Here is a 24,282-nt window from a genome sequence, read left to right as displayed (position 1 = left end):
TGCAACAGAAGCGGGTCAGCTGGGACTTGAACCAAAACACTCCTGTATAGGATGACAGCCTTATAAGCAGCAGATTAACCTGCTATTCAATACCAACCCCTACATGACATTTTTTGAGGATCTTAAAAGATGTAAAATCTGACCTTTTTAGAGAAAAAGATGTACTTATTATTTTTTCAAAAGCATTTGAGGGGGAGAGGAGGGAGAGAGAGAGAGAGAGATTATCTATCCTCTGGTTCACTCCCCAAATGGCTTCCAAAGTCATGGGCCAGAGTCAGGAGCCAGGAACTTCTGTGGGGTCTCCCATGTAAGTGGGATATATGTGCCTTTCTCCACTGTTTTCTTAGACACATTAGCAGGGAGCTGGATTAGAAGTGGAGCAACTAAGACTTGAACCAGCACTCACACAGGATGCGGCATTGCTGGCAATGGCTTAAGGTGCTGTGCCATAATGCAGGCCCCCAAATCTTTTTTTTTTTCAGTAAATTTTGAAAATAAAAGTCATCTGGAGTCAAGTCTGGGCATTTGAGTTATCAACAAGACAAAGGGAGAAAGGAGTGTAATGTAAAATAGTAGGGCTTTTGCTTGAATTTACTTTTCTTTATGGAATCATACTATGTCCAAGTTATCAAGTCAGAGTCTATGAATACAAAGACAAAAGGACACATGTACCTCTGCACCCCAGGGAGATGCCTGACAGGCTTCCTAAGTCATAGCAACCCTACCTCATTTTCTATTCTTTAAAAGGTGTTCAGTTTCATAACAAAAATCCTGGTGCACCATGAAACTTGCTTTGTTATTTTGTCTTTTCCTACCTGTAGGGTTAAAGGATTTCTAGCGTGAGGGACTGGGGCTTCTAATGTTGCCTTTAGGGCACTGCTTATGCTTAGATCTTCGCAATGTGCCAAGTGGGCGCAGTGCTAAGAATTACAACCAGAAGTTCACGTCTGTTTTTGCAAATTGGGTTTATTTTCTCTGAGTGTCGTTATAATGGACATTTTGTGCTGTTGGGCTGCTCACAAAAATGTGCTTATACACAGAGCACAAGATTGGCCACATATCCCGAATGTCATCAGCATCTGCTTTTCTAGATACATGCGTTACACCTTCCAAGCAAGCCCTCATCCGCACTCTTTATGTGAGGGTTTTGTGTCGAAGCTGAGAGCTAGTTCTAGCTGTTTAGCCACTTTTTACTCCCTATAGCTGCAAGAGGCATGCCTTTCTCTAAGTGAAGGAGTCCCTTGAGATACTGACTTAAAGAACAAGATCGCAAAGAGCAATGTGACCCACCTCGCCTTTCCCACAGCATCAAGCTCTGCAATGCAGATAGCTTCTAAAGAAGTCACTTTGTAATCAAGTTGTGTGGCTAATGAAACAGGAAGACAAGCAGATCCTTGGAACAGAACAAAGAGTTCAGAATTGAAACCACATTAAAAAAAAAAGCGTGAGAAAATATTTTTTAACAAAGAAAAAGAAAACGTAGCATGCTAGAATCGAGTTCTTCTTTAGAAGGACATCGAAGCACACAGAAGGACCATTTTGATCTTATATTTTGAAGCTCCTGTGGAAGAAAAGTCACTATGAACAGTTCTAAAATAAGCAACAGCCTGGGTAAAAATTATAAGCCAGCAAAAACCCAAAGGATTAACATTAACTTATTCAACATGCTTCTATGGGTCAAAAGACAAGTCACTCAATGGATCAGTGCGTAGAAGGTGAAATGGGCAAATCAACAAACGAAAATCTAAGAAAAGACCATCATATCTATGAAAGAATGCACAACCTCAAGAATCAGAAAGAATAAAAAAATCTGGAAATGACTTGAAAATAGAGCTCTTTGTGTACTAGCAATTAACACAGTTGTTTTGGGGAAACAACAAAGAGGTGTGCATTAAAAAAAATGTTTCATTACCCAATAGTTCTTCAGGAGAAATGCTTGCATAAGGCACTCAAGAAGGCTTGCATAAGAATACTTTCAAAATTGATGTTTATGATGATGGAAACCTAGAGAGAGTCTAAATTTTCATTCATAAGAGGATAGCTAAGTAAACAGGTATTCTCTTGGCATGGTATGCCAGGAAGCCATTTAAAGAGGTGGGCCAGATCAGAGATAGTTGCCTGAGACAACACAAAGTTGCACAATAGCAAATGGGACAATTCATTTTATGTAGTGCTCCTTAGTTTCCATGGATATTTGGGTATTTACGTACCGAGAAAGAGAAGTTGGAAGTTGTCCAGGGCTTTCTAGTATTGCTTGTGATATTTATTTTATGTGAGAGGCAGACAGGCACCGAGAAAGAGAGAACAAGCGAGCTCCCATTGCTGGGTTACAATCCAAATGCCCTTGACAGGCAGGGCTTAGGAGTAAGCCGAACCTTGGAGTTTGGAACTCAGTCCAGGTCTCAGACATGGCGGATAGTGATATTCTGGCCCTTCTAACTGCTGGGGTGTGCATTAGCAGGAGGCTGGAATTGAAGTGGACCCAAGATTTAAACCCAGGCATTCTTACAAGGGATGCAGCAGTCCCAACTGCTAGGCAAAATGCCTACCCCGTTACTTGTAATATTTAAATTTTTAAAAAGCAAATGTATTCACATATTAGTTATGTGTATGAAAAACTAACAACACACCAAATTATTTCAAGTAACTGAGCTAGTAAAGTAACTAGCCTGTAAAGTGATGTTCACCTCCTGTGTATTAACTATTCGCTTGGCTTGAGCAGATAGACAATGGCTTCAGGCTAATTTTCTTCTTACCTCCATCTCCTTATTGTTTAGTTTTTATCTTCAACCAACATATCTATGAATGGAATCTAGTTTCTGCTAACTATTTCATTTCAGCCACTATTGAGATAAGCTTGGGATTCCCTCCCCTTCTTCTGGAAGATAATTTCATTACATTGCACAGTGTAATCCTTGTTCTGTCTTCTCGTCATTAGGAACCCGAAATGTTTCACCACCTTGAAGTCACCTTTTCCCCTGCTGCTTTAGGCTTGTCTGCTTTTGCTTCTTGGTGGTTAGCAGGTGTAGAGTGTGTGTGTGTGTTTTGACTGTTGCTCCCCAGCCCTTTACACAATAGGCCATGCTTGGAGCTCATGGAACAAGCACCGAGAGCAGGGAGTGGGGGGAGATTGTTCAAAACATCAAGACGCCAAAGGAAGAGACTCCACCCTAGCAACAGAAGGTAGCTCGAGCTGTGTGCTTTCCACTTCAGTCTTCCTTATCTCTCAGTTAGCTCACAGTAGCAACGGATATGTTGATGCACACACCGTGTGTGTGTGTGTGTGTGTGTGTGTGTGTGTGTGTGTGTGCGCGCTTGCGCACGCACACAGGTCATGAAAAATGGAATTAAAATTGACACAAAAATTGGGCCCGGCGGCATGGCCTAGCAGCTAAAATCCTCGCCTTGAACGCGCCGGGATCCCATATGGGCGCCGGTTCTAATCCCGGCAGCTCCACTTCCCATCCAGCTCCCTGCTTGTGGCCTGGGAAAGCAGTCGAGGATGGCCCAAGGCTTTGGGACCCTGCACCCGCGTGGGAGACCCGGAAGAGGTTTCTGGTTCCCAGCTTCGGATCGGCGCGCACCGGCCCGTTGCGGCTCACTTGGGGAGTAAATCATCGGATGGAAGATCTTCCTCTCTGTCTCTCCTCCTCTCTGTATATCCGACTTTCCAATAATAATAAATCTTTAAAAATAAATAAATAAAATTGACACAATAATTTCAAAAATGCATGTTTTTCCCCAATAATACGTGTTTTTGTGAACATTTGAAGACCCCTCAGGTATGCAGATGCTCTATGTAATTATATTTTGATAAGCATTGATATATAAAATCTCTGTAGAATGCATTATATAACAGGCTATGTAAAAACACAGTCAAGCATTAGGAGCTGGTTTCGACAGATTGCAGACATGCTATAACATGAGCTGAAGGAAGAAGAAGGTGTGACAGTGGGTGTGGAGTGTCCCTTTCAAAATGTGATTTTTTGCTACAAGATTTAGTTGTTTTTCTTTAAGTTTATGTGTAAGCCAGAGAGAGAGAGAGAGGATCTCATTCACTAATTCACTCCCCCAAATTCAACTAATTCACTAAATTCAACTAACTTCATTAATTCAACTAAATTCAACTAATTCACTAATTCAACTCTCCAAAATGCAATAGCCAGGAATGGGCCAGGTACAAGCCAGGATCCAGGATCTAGGATCCAGGAATTTAATCCAGATCTCCTTAGAGATGACAGAGCCCCAGGTACATCGACCATCACCTGTTGCCTCCCAGGTGCACACTGGCAGGAAGCTGGATGGAGAGTAGAATAAGGACTCTAGCTGGATCTTCTGTTAAAGATGTGGACATCTTAACCACCATACCAGAAGTGTCTGTTTGCAGCACCTGCTCTGGTTGGGCCTGGTCTTTCAGAAGATGCTATTTTAAGAGCAGAAAACTTCTCCCAGATGTCATTTTGCATGAGATGGCACCAGAGCCTTTTCCAGTATTGGCCAATATCATCTGCAGGGTGTTTCAAGGACCACTTTTGGAAAGGTCTACCATTGCTTCCATAGTCTCCACTACCCTAGGGTCTCCCAGGGTGGGGAAAATTGGGAACTGTGGCTTTGCTGGGGGAGGTTGATTCAGTTAGGGTAGGATGGAGTTTGAGACTGAACCTGGACTTCAGCTGCAGGGGAAGAACAACTGAATTTGTAACTTTCCACAGAAGTCCGAGGTTAGTTATTGATTGATTTACGAGGGGGTGCAAGCAGGGATTGGAAGGGTTGGGCAGGGTTGGCAGGTGTCAGCAATCTGGAGGCTCATTATCTGCTGACACAAACGACAGCCACTCCAGTTCCCCACCTGCACACATGAGCAATGGGTACTCGGAGTACATTCTCATCTCCGGTTCTCATTTCTAAAGCAGAAGTTAATGTGGTACAAGCTTCTCTCCTTCAAGGGTTGCCTCAGGCCACTGAAGATCTGGGGAACCGAAGCAGTGTTTGATCTCCCAAAGTGAGAGGTGGCCGACCTCAGGCCCAGACCGTGATTCAAGGGGTTTTTTTGGCCATCGTGAGTGGGGGTGGCACTATAGTCAGGAGGCTCCTGGCAGCGGAGGATGGGGTCAAGCCAGGAGAAAGTCATTGCAGGGCTAGTCTTCTCTCCTTGATTATTCAAGCAAGCAAGGTGGCTCCCTTGAAAATAGTATCACATTGGGCCTGGTGCAATGGTTCAGTGGCTAAATCCTCCTCTTAAATATGCCGGGATCCCATATGGGTGCCGGTTTGTGTGCCGGCTGCTTCACTTCCCACCCAGCTCCCTGCTTATGGCCTGGGAAAGCACTAGAGATTGTGATCATGCACCCATGTGGGAGACCTGGAAGAAGCTCCTAGCTTCAGATTAGTTCAGCTCCGGCCGTTGCGGCCACTTGGGGAATAAACCAGCAGATGAAATATCTTTCTCTCTGTCTCTTTTTCTGTCTTATAGATCTGCCTTTCCAATAAAAATAAATATATTTTTAAAAAAACAAAATAGTATTGCCTTGTATATTTAGGATGGGCACTTTTAACACTGCCAGACTTAAAATGTTACATGTAGTTTCTGATGTGCAAACAAAATGCACATCTATTAAAAAGACACATCCAACTCTGTTAAAACCCTGGTATTCAAATTGGCTTAAGAAGCTTGCTAAGGTGGTCAAACTGGTTAATCAAAGACTGTGTTGCTTTTTGAAAGTGCTAAGTAGATATAACAAGATCCTAGGTCCTTGGAAGCAACTCTCTGTCTCATCCTACCTCTGTTTAACACTTTGCTCGTTAGTGCTGAATGGGAGCCAATGCTTAGCTTAGCTGTCCCCCATCTGGGTGCCTGGGTTTGATTCCCTGCTCTGGCTCCTGACTTCAGCCTCCTGCTAATGCAGACCCTGGGAGGTAGCAGGTGAGGGCTTCAGTAATTGAGTACCTGCCATCCAGGTGAGACATGTAGCAGCCTCAGATGTTGTGGGCATGTGGGGAGTGTATCCAGTGAGCAAATGGATGCTTTTTCTCTCTCTCTGCTTCTCCAAAGAGGGCACTGAACCATCTTTTCATGTGACTTTTACAGTGCTGTGTTTGCACCACGCAGGAAAAGACAAGTGTGGTCTCTGGTTAATATGGCCCCTGGAGCAGGTGTGCATGAGCTAGGCTCGCTCTGTGATCTTTCACTCCGAGCATGTCAGGAGCCATCGGTGCCACCTAAGCCTCTGGGACTTTAGAAGACAGGACAGCAGTATTGATTTCTCAATGTCCAGAGGGAAATTACAAAATTTCAGTCGTGTGACAAATGCTTAAGCTCTTAATGTAGTAAAATCATTTCCTGTTGGACACTGTCCACACCCACGGCAGGGACACACGGCTGCTTGAGGATCAGTGTGTGGACACAGGCTTCTGTCTCGGAGCAGCGCAGCTACGTGCTGCATCCCCTCCTCGTGCCTTTGCAGAGGAGACTCAGTGGAGCCTCCCCTTCCACCTGCTCCTCCAGCCAGTGCAGACTCACCTCGTTGTCCTGGTGGTTGATCTCACTGAGGCTTGACTGCTGCAACAGAACCGTGAGGAGCCTGCAAGGGAAAGCCAGAGAAGCAGCTCAGGGGAGCAGTCACTTAAGAAGGTGGTCTGAGCTGGACTTTAGACCGTTCTCTATACCCGCAATGTCAGCACACACTTCAATAGCAGAATGATGGACGCGTGACTGTGGTTGAGGGACTGAACTACCGTTACCATGTAGGAGAAAACAGTGTGTGTGAAGGGAGTAGACAGGAGGGCGGAAGGGGAAAACCTCGAGGTTAAGGAACTGCATCAAGCAAAAAAATTTTTCATTTAAAAAAAAAGGAAATGGATAGTGTAAGAATTGTGTCTATATCCTGTGCATTATATAGAAAAGAGAAATATAGCACTAAAAAACAAGGGAAAAAGAGAAGGTCGTAGAAATGTTATGAAGTGAAGGCCCCCAACATGAAGGGGAGGGGCCCTCCAACTGATCTGGGAAAAGAGCCAGGGAAAATGAGCTGGTGTGATAAACACAGCACCTGTGACAAATACACCTTCTGGCCGTCTTCTTGCCCATCCAAGAGAGGTGAGGGGGGTCTATGTAAGCACTACTGCTTACTCCATTACTTTTTTTTTTTTAAAGATTTATTTATTTTTATTGGAAAGGTGGATATACAGAGAGGAGGAGGGACAGAGAGAAAGATCTTCCATCTGTTGATTCACTCTCCAAGTGGCCTCAATGGCTGGAGCTGAGCCAATCTGACGCGAGGAGCCAGGAGCCTCTTCCGGGTCTCCGACTCGGGTGCAGGGTCCCAAAGCTTTGGGCCGTCCTCCACTGCTTTCCCAGGCCACAAGCAGGGAGCTGAATGGGAAGTGGGGCGGTCGGGATTAGAACCGGCACCCATATGGGATCCCGGCGTGTTCAAGGCAAGGACTTTAGCCACCGCGCTATTGCACTGGGCCCTCAGTTACTTTTATGTTAGGCATAAAGGGTACTTGCAATCTGCATCACTTCTAATTACACAGGTTGTGTTATTTATTTATTTATTTATTTTAAAAGATGTACATATTTATCTGAAAGGCAGAGTTACAGAGAGGGAAAGAGATCTTCATCTTCCATTTGCTAGTTCACTACCCAAATAACCACAATGGCCAGGGCTGGGCCAGGAGCCAGGAGCCAGGAGCCTCATCCGGGTCACCCATGTGGGTGGGAGAGGCCCAAGCATTTGGACCATCTTCCACTGCTTTCCCAGTTACTTTGGCAGGGAGCTAGATTGGAAATGGAGAAGTCAGAACTGAACAATGGCAGCCCATATCATGTTTTTTAAATGCATAGATTATACCAGCAGGTAGTCAACATTTATAATTTTGCTGCTTCTTTATAAAATACACAACTATTCAAGAATAAGGGGTGGGTGTTATGGCACCTGTATCCCATAGCAGAGTGCCAATTTGAGTCCTGGCTTTTCTGCTTTGAATTTAGCTTCTTGCTAATGCATTCCAGGAGGCAGCAGATGATAATTCCAGTGCGTGGGCCCCTGCTACCCACATGGGAGACAAAGATGAAGTGCCTAGCTCCTGGCTTTGGCCTGACTCTCTCCTGGCTGTTGTGGGTGTATGGGGTATGAAGCCCATGGAAAAATCTGTCTCCCTTTCAAGAATATAAAAATACATAAACTAACAAAGAAGCTAATATCAAAGCAGGAGATTAATCAGTGTGAAATTACCATCCATGATTGTCAAGTTCAAACTCTTGCTCGGTTTGGGTGCTTCTAACAGAGATCGGCACTCTGTTTGTAAGAGGACAATTGAGTAAACAAGCGATGGCCCAGGGCTGGAACTCTGGGCTCTCAGCCCAGCCCTGGCACTGTCTCTATGATTTCAAGCAGCTTACTCACCTTCTCTGTGCCTGATTGTTCACCTGAAAGGAGGGGGTTACAGAACATACCCATCTTACAGTTCAGTAGGAGGAGTAAAGAAATTCATACACCTAAAGCCTTGATACCACACCTGGAAAACAATTTGAACCCCAGCCCTATCTCAGAATCTCCTGTGAATATTTTTTCAACACTGCAAGTAACTCCAAGTCTCTAACTCAGTAGGCCTGGGGAGGAACCAGCTTCTAGAGTTTAAACAATCTGCCCAGGGGACCATCACCATAACACAGCACGTGAAGCTGTTGCTTACAGTACTAGTAACTGATAGCAGAACTTCGGCTCAAATCCTGGCTGCTTTGTCTCCTATCCTGCTGCCTGCTAATGCACCTGTGAAAGCAGTGGATGATGGCCCAATTGCTTGAGCTCCTACTACCCATGTGGGAAACCCAGATGGAGTTCCAGGCTCCTGGCTTGGGTCTGGCCCAGCCCCCAAAATGGTAGCCATTTAGAGAGTGAACCAGCAGATTGGAGATCTCTGTGTCTCTGTCTCTACTTCTCTGCAACTCTTTCAGATATGTTTTTTGTCTCCCAGCAAGAAGAAATCTGAGACCCTAAATAGTAAGTTGCTGCTGACAGAATAGAAAGACAGTGTCCTTGCATTGCCTTGGTAGAGAATGTAATTCCAAAAGGCCTTCAAAGGGGTTGAGCTCCTGTGAAGGCGGAATAACTAGGCAGCCGTGGGTTTTAAATCTAGATTTTTTGTGGATTTGGGAGCTTACATCTAGTCTTAACCATTTCTGTGATCTAAATCTGGTCTTAACCACTGTCTTATTTGGGGAGCCAAGATAATGCTTCGACTTAATTCTGGCCTTGCATGAAGCCCTCCAAGCTTCCAAATCCTCGTGGATTAAATAGGGCTGATGACAGCAATGGCGTTGAGGATGGGATGAAGCAGCAGGCGGGGAGCTCCCTAAGCAGGCTCTGAATGGACGTGCCTGTGTATGGGAAGCATGCCTCTTTTATGCTCTTGGGATCCTACAGCCATCCTCACTGCCCCTGGAATAATGTGAGAAAAGGAACGGCTTTGGGAGTGACACTATGTGTGAGATAATATTTCATCACTAGAAGTATTTTCTTTTTAAGTGCTTGCAGAGGGGTGCCTGTTCCCTGTCTTTCCTTCTCCCCATCTTCCTCCTCCTCCTTACCCCCATATCCTGCCCTCCTTATTGGCTGTTGTCTAATCTTTAGAGTCCACTGATATGAATCGCTGAAAGAAGAGCAGATGGGAAAGGTCAAGGTCAGGGGAAGGCCCAATGCGGCTATCTTTGGTGAAGCCTAAGCAGACCCAACTCATCTATGGCCAGCCTGGATCTTCCGGGGGTGCTCCTGAGCCAGCCCTTTGAGAGGCAGGGAGAGGCTCTGCCCAGACAGAGGAGAGTGGGAGAGCAAGATCTCTTGGCCCAGCCCAGTAGGACTCCACAGGTTGCGAGATGATCCTGCACCTGGGTATTTTTCTTTTTGTTCTCTAATCCAAGCCCTTCTTGGCAGTGTCTTGGTCTGAGGCTGACCTCAAAGGACAGCAGCCCCAGGCTCCTTGCCTTCGGATGTTCCCTGACTTAGGCACATGGGAGAATGGCAACCCCTTCCCTGCAGCTCCAGCTACCACCCTGGCTCTCAGAGGCTCCAAGGACCACTCCTTTCCTTGCCTTTTGGCTGAAGAGGTGATGGTATGGAGGTAGGGTGGGGTGAGAAGCAACCATCAGCTCTGGTTGGTCAAGTTCACTTTCGTGGTTGTTTCCTTTTAACATCCCATGCTTTCCTTATCATGCCCTTGAGTGATTCACATCAATCTATGTTGTCCAATTCCATTAATTTCTTAGTCTGTAGGGCTCATCAATTCTGGACACATGTTTACAGATAGCAGCTCTTTCCTGCCTCTCTAAGAGCAGAAACTTGAGGTCTATATTGATTGCTGAGGTCACCGTGATACAGTTTAAACTAGAAGGCAGGTGTATTGTTTCCAACCAGGGGCTCCTTTGCTGTTCTGTGGTGTACAAGCGATTCATGTCTAAGTCTCATGACCAGACAACCAGCAGACATCTTGAGTCCATTTTCTGAAGATTCTGCTCTTGTGCAGTGAGGGCCACAACCCCTCATTGACCACTGTTTTAGGTCTTGTCTATTCTCATTTCTCCAAAGCAAGGTCCACCTCACCCCAGGTCCCTGGGCAGCAGGCCCAGGTCCCCAGCTGGGGCCTTGGCAGATAGGCAGTGTGTGACAAGAGCACAGAGGCAGGGCCAATCTGCCTGTGCAACAGTGCCTCACTTCCCACTTCCATCCCAACCACCAATGACCCTGGACATGCAATGGAACACTGGTGCCTACACAATAAAAAAATAATAATAAAACTTGCCTCCTAAAGATGTGCTAGGACTTGAAATAAGTGGATCCATATAAAGCACTTAGAATAGCGCTTCTGTGCTATTGCCAAGTCTTATACAATGATTTTTTTTAAATTACTATCTTATATTTTTTGGTCATCATTAGGTGATGTGTGTATGTTGTGTGAGAAAGATGCTATAGGCATCTTAGGAGAGACCAATTTCTACAGGCTTTCCCATCTTTTTGGCCCTTTGGGCTGCTGCTCTCAGCCCAGGCCAGTCCAGTTGTAAAGGGGCAGGGGCAGGGGCAGAGTGGAGAAATAGTCCACAGGCCAGCTGTTGCCCCCCTTTCACTCCAGAAGCTGCCAGGGTGTACGTGTTGTGTTGTGTAGTGAAACATCCACGGCTGCATGTTAGAGCCCATCGCTTGATAACTAGAGAACAGCACCCCATGGAAATGATTTCCTTCCGCCCTCTGGCTGTAGTGAAGAGTGATGAAAAGAGGCAGAGTGCTGGTGCCCTTGTGGTGGTGGGGAAAAAAAAAATCTCTTGGTAACCATGGAGACCATGAAAAGGCCCTTCACAGAGCCCGTGGCTGCTTTCAGATGAAATCGCTGCTTGCCTTCCAACACTAGCATGTGCAGAGTTGTACAAACATGGCTTGCCTCTTTGGCGCTTTGTCTTGGTGACCATGGCCCCTCTTTCACATGGATGCCCTCTGAATGTCCCCTCCCAGGCAGCTAGAAAAGCTCTGGAGAGCAGAAAGGGAGAGAACCAATGTGGATCTGTGGAAAAGCAGAGGATACAAAGAAGGAAGGGGACTTCTGCAATAATACCTGTCCTCCTTGGCTTCAATCCATACCTCTGGGCCATGACTATAAACACTCCCACATCAGTTTCCATCCCTGTCGAGTAGGGCTTGAGTGGAGGTTGGAGTTGGGACCTGACTGGTTTGCTAGGAAGCTGAACCCATCAGGGAACCAAGATTTCCGCCTCCTCCCCCCTGCCCTTAGAGTAAAAGGACTAATCTAGGCATCCCCCTGGCTTGTTTATATGTAGCTTTGGTTTGAGGCTTCCCTCTTCATATGGAACTTCCCACGCTCCTTATGGAAGGAGCTTGCTGTGTGGAACTCTAAAGCTCAGCAGATTTCTAAACTGCATATCTGGGTGCGTGGCCACAAACCGGGACTGGAAATACTGGTCATGATTAGCAGGAAATATAGGTGCATCTGCACGGGTGAAGGGAGTTTCCCAGGAGCTGAACGAATGACCTTAACACAGTCGTTTAATGCATTAACTTAATGACCGAGTTTAATGCGGTCCTGGGGGCCGTGCAAACAGGAGTCATTCATTCCTGGATGTCCCTTGCAGTGAGCATGCAGGACAGTGGGCTGTGGACTGTGTGTTCACAGTCATGTGCGCATTTCCATACTCCCTGTGGACCAAGGTGAAGAAGGCCAGGGTGGGAGTTAGTGGTGGCCTGGCAGCTTCTCATTCCTTAGCACTAGGTCTGTGCTATTGATCTCCACTGATGCTGCCTTGTGATAACTACCCCATTGTCGTTAATATCACCTTCATCATCACCAACAGATTTTTGAACACAGACAATATACGAGGCACTGTGGTCAATACGTTCCATACATTTTCTCGTTTGTATCTGCTGCCTTATCTGTGAGTATTTGGGGAGACTGTTCCCAGGTCTCCCTGTATCTTTACCCAGCTCCACAGAGACTCAAAGCCCTCACATAAAAACAGTCTCATATTTGCATAGAACCTTCCCACATTCTCTTTTTTTATTTATTTATTTTATTATTATTACAAAGTCAGATATACTGAGAGGAGGAGAGATAGAGAGGAAGTGGAGCTGCCGGGATTAGAACCAGCAGCCATATGGGATCAAGGCGAGGACCTTAGCCACTAGGCCATGCTGCCAAGCCCCCCACATTCTCTTTTATACCTGCAAATCAGCTCTAGATTGCAGATAACACCTGTTACATTTTAAGTGCTCCATAAACAGTGGTTATTCTGCACTGTTTAGTGAGTAATGACTAAAGGAGTTTGTACATGTTCATTTTTTTTTTTCTGACACACAGCATGCTGACTCTGCAGAGGCAGAACTCATGGAAATGGAAAGTCAACTCCTGTAGATTCCCCTATTTCCTAGAAAATCAAAAGCCAGCTGAGTTACAGCATGCCAACCAGTCTGAGATGGAAGCAGATTCAAACTGAGACCGACTCCGGGCCACCCACCTTCTCCACCTGATAAGGACTTTAGGTGGTTTCAGATCCATGCAGTAAAACAAGAATCAGAGGAAGCTAGATAAAGAGAAAACAGGGGAAGGATAGAGGAGGTGTGGTCTATTGTCCTGTAATGTATGCCAGAGGTGGCATGGAAATCGAATTCTAGTTTTCTAGACACGTAAAGAAAGAAATAAGATCATAAGCCATATTATAGGCATGTTAAAAATAAAAAAGATTATTTCTCATAAAAAATACAATTTTCCTTCCTTTTCCTTCAGTAGAAATTTGTCTTATGGTTTTACATATAAGAGTTCTTAGATGCTGCAATTAACAAGAGCTGCCCGACCATGAGTCAATATATTATACTATTGTATAAGGGTGTTTCTTAACAAGACCTTTCCATGTGGGCTGAGGACTTATTGACAAAATATGGTCATTACAGCAAATTCCACAGGGCCCACAACCGAAGGCCTCGGGAGCAGAAACACTGGGCAGGTCATCAATTAGCTTCACACATGCAGTGAGCATTCAGTGTCCCTGCCGTACCTCCCGTTTCTCCTACACAATGAGGCTGGACCTGTTAGCAGCCATGTGAAGATGCGGCAAGGATGAGGTGAGATGGCACCTGCACGGCCCTGGGAACTTGGCTTAGAGCACTTGGAACTCAGCTTGGAAAATTACTAGCGTGGTGATCCTCCTGCTCACCCTCACCATAGGTGGAGTTCAGGCCCACATGCTCTAGTGGCCAGCCACGCTGGCCTAATATGGCGCCCACCTGGGAAAACTGAGCGAATAGGGTCATGTGGCCAAATAGGAGGTCACTGCCTTCCACATTGTGGTTGTAAGAATAGAGAATACCCACAGGCCAGACTAAGCTCTTATTTTTCACGTAAAACTATTCAAAGCCCATGCTGACACACAAACAATAGACTGCAATGAACTTGTGATGGAAAATCTGTTATTAAGCTCTGCCACGCCATAAAATTTCTCCATAAAACAGCCATAAAATATTTAATTTCTTACAATATAATTCCATAGGAATCTTTTAAGGTAAATGAGACTCCAACTATTTGGTAAGTTTCCAAACTAAACAATTTGCTATATGGGTTGTTATGGTTTAACTCGATTACTTTCTTGGAGAACATTTATTAGAAATAATGATTTGGTTTTAAAATAATCTTAACCTTGAGATTTTATTACTTAAAGTAGCTAGTATTACTGTAATAAAAGCAGCATTTTATCTTTCAGAATTACTTATATGCCCATTTAGGACAATAAAACCATATCATCTACTCACCCAAGGCGGGGGCAGGGTCATTAGGTACAATTTCAAGAGAAGGGGAAGCCACAGTTCTTCGCTTTTCCGGGTATAGCAATGAAATGTAGATCCTGTGGAGTCTGAAGCCATTGCTGGGCTTGATTAAAAAGATCAACAAACAGGTCCACAAAAAGAAGATGCAGTAAATGTTCTCCGAGAAAGTAACTGAGTACAATTGGGTTGGTTTTCAATTTATTATTATAGTGACTTCAGAGGATTGGTTGAGAATGTAATTTCTGCGGTGAAGGTTTGGTTTACCCCTCCTGTACCAGGGATGGATGGCGGAGACAGCCAAGGTTTTTTGTTTTTTTTTTTTTTTAACCAAAATCCATGTATGCCTTTCATGGATTGTAGTCACTGCTGAGGCGTAGATTCCTTGGCTAAAAACTACATTCCCCAGAGCACTCAAACGCAGTCAAATGGTCAGCCTTCACTGGTGCAACAGAAATAGAAGTGAATTGCGTCCTTTGCAAGCTAAAGATTTAAAGACGAGTGAGGCTCTCTTTCTCTTTCCCCTTGTGGAGACTGAAGGGCATTTTGTGATCCAGAAAATGATGGAGAAACAAAATGAAGAAGCAGGGTTCCCTGAACCACCAGATGTGGAGGACAGTCAGCCACCATCTGTGGTTACCTACCTTGGAATGTTACATGTCAAAGAAATACATTTTTTTATTGTGTTAAGTCACTGTAGTTTTAAGATTTGTTTGTTATAACAGCTGTAATTACTATAACTCAAGAAGGCTTTTACCTTCTCTAATGGTTAGTAGGTTTTGAAATGGCCTCCCCTGAGGCTGGTAAAAGCAAGCAAGCAAGCAAGTAGAGCAAATCAAGACCAAACCATCTTAAAAGCTACACTTTCAATTTCTAGGGAAAGCAGTATGATCTTGTGACTGAATATTTGACTGGGTTGTCTAGAAAAACTATCCTGTTTTTTTCCCCCCACCCCTGTTCAAAAGGACAGAAGAACGTTTGATGTCCACTGAGTGTATAATGTCTGGGCTCCTTGTTTCTTCTCTAAACTTCCCTGTTTTGTTGGGCTTTGGGTAAATCCTAGCGATCTGCTATTTCTGGATCTAGTCCAAGATAATAAAAAGCATGCCTTTGGAATAGTCCTGGAATTTCCCAAGCTCCTTGCCTTTCCTGTAACAGAGACTGAAATGAGAGATCTTGTTATCCCACAGCCTGGAAGTTGGTGGTCTTGCTCCAAGCCCCACCCCAGACCCAAGAGCTCTAGGTTTTGGTTCTGGACACAGCCTCAGAGGGTGGGGCACAGTAGATCATCTTCCCTTGATGCTGGCCAGTGGGAGGCTGGGAGCTCAGCAGAGGCAGGCTCTGTACTGCAGAGGTCCTGGAAGGTCCCAAAGTATTACCTTTTCCATTGTAGAGGCTGCTGCTACCTGCTGATGAGGTGGGAGCAGACAGGTGCTTTCACAAGACAGGAGACCGAGGCCAGCTAGACCACAGCAATGGACAAGAAAGTGACTCTCAGTCTGGGCAGAGCAACTACGGTTGCTCCATTATACTACAAAAATATGATCTTTGTGAAGGTCTTTCTTCACATGGTGTCCAGGAGCACACATTTCCTGCTTTCCCTCTAAGCCCCTGGCCTTCCTGCCTTGGGTTTCTTGGTCCATTCCCAGCCCCTACATACAGGCCTGACCCTGGAGTGTAGACATCCACCTTGCTGTCCACTCATGGCTTCTTTTTTTATTTTACCAGTTTGATTTTCTTCCTAATGGAAATGATCATTTATTTGTTCACGTAACTCCTTCATTGGAATGCAAGTTCTATGATGTCAGAGACTCTCTGGTTTACTCCTGAACAGGGAGGAACTAAAGGCCAGGCTTGGTGCCTAATAAACTCTTCATAAGTAATTAGTGGCTAATTGAACGAATGAATGAATATATGTATTCTGATGATGACAGCATTTCTTCTCAAGCACAAGAGAGGAATGAGATTAGAGTTGAAGACTATTCTAGGGTCTCTTCTTGAGGCACTGGTCACTGTAACCTTAGAAACAATAAAGAATAGCTTTTGTTCTAATCAGCCACTAAGGGGTAGCTGGGATGACCTTCTCGCACAGGTTGGGTTCCTCCCAAGCTGCCCCTCTTACCTCACGTCAGGCTCAGCAGTGGCAGCGTGCAGTGGCAGGCGCCCGTTCTTGTCTGGGATATTGTGCTTGGCACCATTTCTGAGCAAACTTACACAGCCTTCCAGCCAACCCTGAAACACAGAGACAGCCACATCCTTACACAACACAGGTGCACAAAGAACAGACCAATCCACTTTCCTTAGCTTTTTCCTCCTTTTTTTGGTTTGTCTAAATGTTTGTTTTCCTAGTGTTGAAGTGGTCAAGGACCCCGGTTCTGATTTAGACCCCTCTGTAGGGGGTTGGAGGACTTGAGGTACAGATTCCCACCTAATATCCTGGAACATCACCCTGCCAGAGGGTGGCCAACTCTGTGTGCCCCCTGCCTCCCTCACCTGTTCCCTGGCATTCTCCTTTCATAGTCAGACTGTAGCAGCTGTTCCGGTAAAGTTGGCATACCCTTGGAGGGTAACAGCATGTTTGTCAGTAGTCTACCTTACATGTCATGAGCCAATTCTAAAAGATCAGGCTCTTTTGTCTTGTGCGGGTCTCCACCTGCACACTGTGCTCAGTTGAACTATGTCTGATAAACATGGCTTCTAGTTCGGGTTTCTTTGCTCGAGCCACAAAATGGCGGCATCCTGCTTATTCTAGACAGTCCCTGTCCTGATGCTCTCAAGTCTATTCTGGGTCTTTACCGATAGCTGAACCCTGCTGTTTTGTAGAACAACCTTTCTGATGCAGACAGCTTGAACCACTATATATGGGCTAATACTAACACCCTTTAAGGGTTTTCCTTTACTATGTTGTGCCCTCTCATGCATTCCCTAAGAAACTTTGTGTGAAACTTTGGTTGTCTACTAATTATCCAGACTGAGACCCAACATCGCCACATCTCATGCTTGTGCCTGCCTTGGTCAACATGTACAACTGGGTCATCTTCACTCCTCTCCCACTGTGAGAGGCGGGTCATAATCCATGGCTCTTCATCTGCACTATAACTGACTCACGCCTACCGATAGCCAGTTTTGGCTCATACACTGATGGCAATGCTACCACTACACACTCAGAACCTCGTGGGTTACTCCTTCAATGGCAGATACACTCACAAACAAATGTTATTGTAAAGAACATTGCTAACTCTGTTTTGTTCATTAGCAGGCTTTCTGCCTTCCAGCACATTCATGTATAGTTAAGCTTCCAGATTACCTAGTAAGGAGACAAAGATGACTAAGGTTTTCCCCTCCCGATTTTGCAATATTGGAAAAATGTTAGTAAATGCATGGAGAAGGGAGATAATAATGAGAAAATCTTAGCTTTGGCAACATCTAAGGGAAATAATCTAACAAGAGAAGGACATCAAAATTCATCAGTGTACACGTTGACTTGGTTTATGCAGAATTCCCCAATAACATGACACTAATTTGAAAAGATACACAATTTTTTTGTAATAGTCACTTTCCAGGAATCATTTCTGAAAATCCCTCATATGTATTGATTTTAAGAATTTTTTAACCATTAAGAAATGTGCTTTAATTCCATTCTCCATTTCTTGAACACGCTTGCATCTAAGTCTTAAGCGGAATTTTTTTTTTTTGGCTTTGTCAGTCTTGATTCAGAGTTCACTAATATGTAAAATCTGCTTTTAGCTGTTAATGTCTAAGCATCAAATCTCTGATTAAAAAGAGAAAATACAACCAGAACACCCAAAGGAAACACAGGCTGGACATGTTTTACAGTTGCCAATAATTTGCAGCTTTGAAAAAGCAGGAAAAAAAATGTTTTGGTTGGGGGTGTAGTTTGAAATGTTATCAATTATTTTGTAACATTTCTTGGAACTCCATGTGAATATGTGGTGATTTTTTTCTCTTTAGAGAATAATATAAAAGAAAAAGCAACAAGTGAGTTTTGCACCTGTTAGCTTTTGGTGACCCCACATGTGTGTTTCCTTCCGTTATCATGCACCTTGGATAATACTTTTATTACTTGTCACAGGTGGGGACAGAGGCACCTGGCAGCAAAGTGACCAACCCAAAGTCTCCCATCTATGATGCATTTTTCTGTCTACTGAGTTTGGAGCTGTGAGACCCAATGTCCGAGTATCCCTTTTGTCAAATTTCTCTTTAGCATTTGAATCCAAACATTATGAGGAGACTGTGGAGGCAGCACACAGTACAATTCTTTAAGATCCACCTAGCTGGGGAACGTGGGGAGGGTCGGGAGGGGTCCTGGCTTTAGGGAGCTGCACAGATGTGGAAGCCTGGTTAAGAAGCTGCCCTCATGCATTCTCCGCCCTCACAGAGCCTGGGAGCACTTTCCCAGAGAGCTGTCCACAGAGGTGTTTCCCTTGAGGCTCTGGGGGTTATCCAGCACGGTACTCTGTGGCCTGGAGGAAAGTTCCTCCCCAGGAGTTGTCCTGGAGCAATCGGAAATTCTGAAGGAAGCACAGTAGTTGCGTAACTTCAGAGACTTCCTGTACCCTCTTCTCCATCATTGGATCCAAGTGTTCTCTTTTCCCCGGCTCCAGTACCAAGAGTCCCTGGCAAGAGCAGTTACTGGGGCACATGCTAAAAGGGAAGGACAGGGAGGTTGGTCCCATGTATGTCTGGGATATGGGACCTCAGCTAGGGTGAGCAGAAGAGCGGTTTTCAGGCTCCAATGGGCATGCAAATTACCAGGGAGGTTTTAAAATTTTTCATACCACCCTGCTGCTACCACCACCAGCAGTCAGTCCCTCTCCCACGGAGTCTGACTTGGGAGGTTGAGGGTATCCCCAAACCCCTGAATTTGCAACAAAAGCCCCTTGGAGGGCATGTTGAAAAAGAAATCTCCCAGATTTTGTGCCTGAGTCCTTAAAAAAGCAGGGATAGATAGATTTAATATATCTATATAAATATATATGCATATTTACATATATATGTATATGTATATATGTATATGTATGTGTGTGTGTGTGTATATATATATAGTGGGGTGTGAGGTGCCCACACCCCCTACCAGAGGTTTGATTCTAGCAATTTGCTAATGTGCTCCCTGGGAGGCAGTAGTGATAGCTGAAGCACTAGGGTCCTTATCACCCACATGGGAGATCTGGATTGCTCTTAACTTTGCTTTGACCCAGCCCTGGTCATTGCTGGCAGCAGTGCTGGTCATGATGAAGATTGCTGGGTGTCGCCTTGTTAAGAAAGAATCAAAAGCCTCTTGCGATGGTTAGGACTTGCTTGCCATGGACTCAAGGCAGCCCCGGGGTTGCCTAGAATAATCATAGGTTGGGGTTTGAAGATTTTCAACAAGACATAGCCAAGCACACACTCAAGTTGGGAAAAGCTAGCTGTACTCTCTCATAGCAAGCACTGGTATGATACAACTTAAAAATGGAGCCCGGTCTGAGTGTGGAGCCCTATGCTAGATGTTGTTCTGGAGGGATCTGGGATTTCTCTTCTAACCCCATCAATCCCACTTTTCCCAGGCCCCATCCTTCCTTCCCCACATTCTTTAGCTTCCAGCCAACTAATCCTACCCTCCCAGGTAATAACTGGATCAGATAATTACGGAGGGCCTTGGAGTCACTGAGGGTATCTAGAAATATCCCAAAGGAAACTGATGTCAAGACAGCAAAGATCATTTCTCCAAGGGTGATGTCACTGCTCTTATAGCATGACCTGCCCCTTAGCTCCTTGACAGACATAAGTCAGTACCAGGTATGTTGCCAGACATAAGCTCGTGCGGCCATAAGCGTCCTGCATGTTAATATTGGCTCCCATCTTCAACAGCAGCTTCACTGTGTCCACTTGACGTCCAGAAACCGCATGCATCAAGGGCGTGCATCCTGGAATGAGACATTTCAACAGCCTTTACAAATGTTTGACTTGGGAAATTTATGAGCCAACTTAGTTTCTTCACCGGCTCTACCTTCAGCAATGCATCCCCAGTTGGTGAAGTGCATTGGATGGGGGCAAGGAGATGATAATTTCTATACGTCTATTAAAGATGCAATTTTTTCTGACTTTTTCCCCCTCCAGTATTCTGTAATTTTGCGATCAATTGTTAACATTTTTTGAATAGATGAAAGAATTGGTTTATTACTGCCTTGGGTACCAACACACTTTGGGATAGAACAGGCAGGTTGGTCTGACCTTGGCCAGAACAATGCAAAATCCGGAAGTGGTTTTGGAAGGTAGCTCCATCAGGCAGACAGGTCTGACACAAAGGCAGACACAGATGGGGTGGATGGTGGAAGGCTGTGATGGTGGCCTAGCCTTGGATTCCACAAATTCTTGCCAAAAAGAGCCATATGTACTGAAATACTTTCTTGTTTTTGCAGTAAATAAAGGCCAAGACTTTTGTTTGTTTTCAATGTATTTGTTTCCTGAATAAAAGTCAACGTGAAGCCACCTGTGTGAGGTGCAATTCGGTGGCTTCATGGTGTTCAGATTTGACTCCTTGCGCAGCTGTCTTTCTGACGTGTCTTTCGATTGCCGTGTTGAGACTGTGGTCCTTTCTGTGTGAACTGTAAATGAGGCCCCTCAGAGCTCTCCAAAGTGGGCAAGCACCAGGACTGTTGTAGTCACCGCAAGATGCAGGTGGCAACCTCAGTGTTGTCCAACTTTCTCCCTTCCAATACTCCCTGAGGCTGCTGCTCTGGCCAAAGGCAGCCATGAAGTGGCTGGACCTTAACACAGTGGAAACGTTGACTCTTTCCCTTCCTCTCTCCCTACCTCCCTTCATTCCTTCCTTTGCAATTTTTTTACTTTATTATTATCATTGTTATTTTCATCTGAAAGGCTGAGTTACAGTGAGAAGAGACAACAAGAGGTCTTCCATCCACAAGTTTACTCCCCAAAGGGTCCCAAAGACCAGAGCTGGGCCAATCTGAAGCTGGGAGCCAGGAGCTTCTTCCAGGTCTCCCTTGTGGGTGTAAGGACCTGAATCCTTAGGACATCCTTTGCTACTTTCCCAGGCCATTATCAGGGAGGTGGGTAGGAATTGGAACAGCTGGTATTGAAGCAGTGCCTCATGGGATGCTAGTACGATAGGTGGAGGATTAGCCTGTCATGCTACTACACTGGGCTTCCTTGCTTCCTTTCTTTCCTCCTCCCTCCCTCCATTCCTTCCTTCCTCTCTCCCACTTACTACCCTTCTTTTCTTTCCTTCCTATCATCCCCCTAACTACTGGAGGATAAAATACATGCAGCAGAAGGCAACCACTGAAATGATCTGTGAATCTGAAATGTTTAGTAAATAAAACGAAAGCACTTCCATTTACCACCTAACTTACACTGCCCTTGAGGGTCTAGACTATTTATACACTTCTCTGAACAAATCTGACTCTCCAGCATAAACTCAAACCCATATTACAACACTCATAACCTTTCTTCTTTATTAAGATTTTTATTTACTTGAAATTTAAAAAAATTTATTTAGTTTTTAATATTGATCACCTAGTTGAGGTGGGTCTTTATTTTTTCTGTATTAACTCTTTCAATATTTTGTACTTACTATATACATTTATTGGCATTGCTAACTTGCTTACAACTATATTGATTGAGGCAAGCATTGTGGCATAACATGTTCAGCTACTGTCTGTGCTGGCATCCACATGGGTACCAATTCAAGTCCCAACTGCTCCATTTCAATCCAGCTTCTTGATAATGCACCTGGGAAAGCAGTGGAAGATGAACCAAGTGTATTGTGGCCTTTGGAGGAGTGAACCAGTGGTTGGAAGACACATCTGTCTCTGTCTCTGTCTCTCTCTCACCCCCCCTTACTCTGCCTTCTAAATAAGTATTTATTTTTAATGGACTTCTAAGCTAGAAGTTCCAAGGGGAATGATTTACAATGCTAATGTTCATCAATGTATCACTGTAACCTGGTACAAGTTAGAAATGCATATGTGTATGCTTACTCAATAATATTTCTTAATTTTAGAGTAATCTTCCTAAGGTGTCTCTAATGGTAAATTGAGGAGTGACAAAAAAATTTATCACCAAACTGAGTTCTAAAATTTGTTTTAAGTGGATACACCTTCCTTGTAGGAAGAAAAAATTAGGAAAAGGAAAAATATGGAGGTCAACCTTGGGTGGTGCAGTGGGTTAGGCTGCCATTTGAGACACCTGCATTCTGCATTGGAGCTCTGGTTAGAACCCTGGTGGATCTGCTTCTGATCCAGCTCACAGCTAATGCACCTGGGAAAGCAAAGGAAGATGGCCCGAGTGCTTATTTATCAATAAGATGTATTACCAAGGGGTAGCGGTTAAATACAATAGCTAGGTCAGCATAACACAAAAGTGATTCTAAACATCAGTTCTGTGTGGGAACTCAGACTAAGGCCAGAGTAATGTTGGAAATCAATAGGGGAGGAAGTTTCTGGCAAATGGTGCTGACCAATTAGCTATAGAAAAGGGATAAATTACAATTAAATTCAAATCCCATAACAAATGTAAATATATTGATTATAGATGGATTAGAAGCCAGGTATAAGAAACAACATTTAAGAATTTTTAAAAAGATTTTTTTATTGGAAGTCAGATATACAAAGAGGAGGAGAGACAGAGAGGAAGATCTTCCATCTGATAGTTCATTCCCCTCCAAGTGACTGTAATGGCTGGAGCTGAGCTGATCTGAAGTCAGGAGCCAGGAGCCTCTTCTTGGTTTCCCGCGTGGGTGCAGGGTCCCAAGGCTTTGAGCCATCCTCAACTGCTTTCCCAGGCCACAAGCAGGGAGCTGGATGGGAGGTGGGGCTGCCAGAACATGAACTGGTGCCCAATTGGATCCAGGTGGCATGTGTAAACTGAGGACTTTAGCCGCTAGGCTACCATGCCAGGTCCAAAACTTAAGAACTTTTAAAGAAAATACAGAAAAGTATCTTTATAGCATTAAGGCTATAAAGGCACGATGGCTCAATTGTCTAATCCACCCTTTGCAAATGACTGGATCCCAATATGGGTGCTGGTTCATATCCCAGCTGCTTCAATTACCATCCAGCTTCCTGCTTGTGGGAGACCCAAAAGAAGCTCCTGGCTCCTGATTGCTGGCTTCGGATCAGCTCAGCTCCGGCCACTGAGGCCATTCAGGGAGTGAACCAGCAGATGGAAGATCTTTCTGTCTCTCCTTCTCTCTGTAAATCTACCTTTCTAATAATAACAAAATAAATCTTTATAAAAAAAATCATTAAGGTAGGTAAAGTCTCACTGAATAAGGCACAAAGAAGTCTGAAGTATGAAGGGAATTTTTTATTAATTATGTTTAAATTAAAATTATGGTACTGTATATGAAATTATAAACAAAATGAAATGATTGGGTGACGCTGTTTGAATCCATTAACCAAGAAAAGATTATCAACTAAAGAGAATGGCAAGAGGACAGAATTAGCAAAAGACAGGAAGGGTCCTTAACTATTCCCTAACTCTATTTCTTAAAAAACAAAATCCCAAGTAAGACTTGCCAACTGTAAAAATTATAAATTCTGGGTGGTAAGTATCAGTTAAGCTTGACATGTTGTTTCCACACTAGCCATACGTTCGAAATAGTTCATATGTGCAATTAGACATGCAGAGGCTGGAGCGGCTGGGTCAGGCATGCCTAGTGTGAAGGTAGCTTTACTAGCTGGCATCTTTAGATTGTCCTGATAAGAGCTGCCCATTATGAGGCTGGCGACAGAAAAAGCCTGAACCAAGGGAATAGCATTTTTGGGTCAAATTCCACCCATCTTCTTAGCTTTGGGATTTTGAGACTCACAGCCTTATTCTGGGTAGTTGTGAAGTAGTTATGATATGGTTATGCAATTCCAAAAGCAACATGAATTACTAATATTTATTAAATGCCTGTTATGTGCCAGGCTTAACTCTAAGCACTCAAGATGGATTA

At 44.4% G+C, this 24,282-nt stretch overlaps 1 protein-coding gene across 1 annotated transcript in view; it reads right to left on the bottom strand.

The window, feature by feature from the left end:
* ANKRD55 (ankyrin repeat domain 55) overlaps positions 1-24,282 on the bottom strand; it is a 170,571-nt gene that overhangs the window by 44,012 nt on the left and 102,277 nt on the right. Inside the window, exons 5-7 of the mRNA XM_058680099.1 lie at positions 20,115-20,245; positions 16,441-16,550; positions 6,521-6,581 (exon numbers count right to left, since the gene is read on the bottom strand). Coding sequence (XP_058536082.1) covers positions 6,521-6,581; positions 16,441-16,550; positions 20,115-20,245 — 302 coding nt within the window. The remainder of the gene's footprint in view (positions 1-6,520; positions 6,582-16,440; positions 16,551-20,114; positions 20,246-24,282) is intronic.

The sequence above is a fragment of the Ochotona princeps genome, chromosome 23 (genome assembly GCF_030435755.1).
Source record: "Ochotona princeps isolate mOchPri1 chromosome 23, mOchPri1.hap1, whole genome shotgun sequence".
Lineage (NCBI taxonomy): Eukaryota > Metazoa > Chordata > Mammalia > Lagomorpha > Ochotonidae > Ochotona > Ochotona princeps.
Note: the sequence above shows the minus strand (reverse complement) of the source record. Positions and strands in the feature narration are given on the sequence as shown.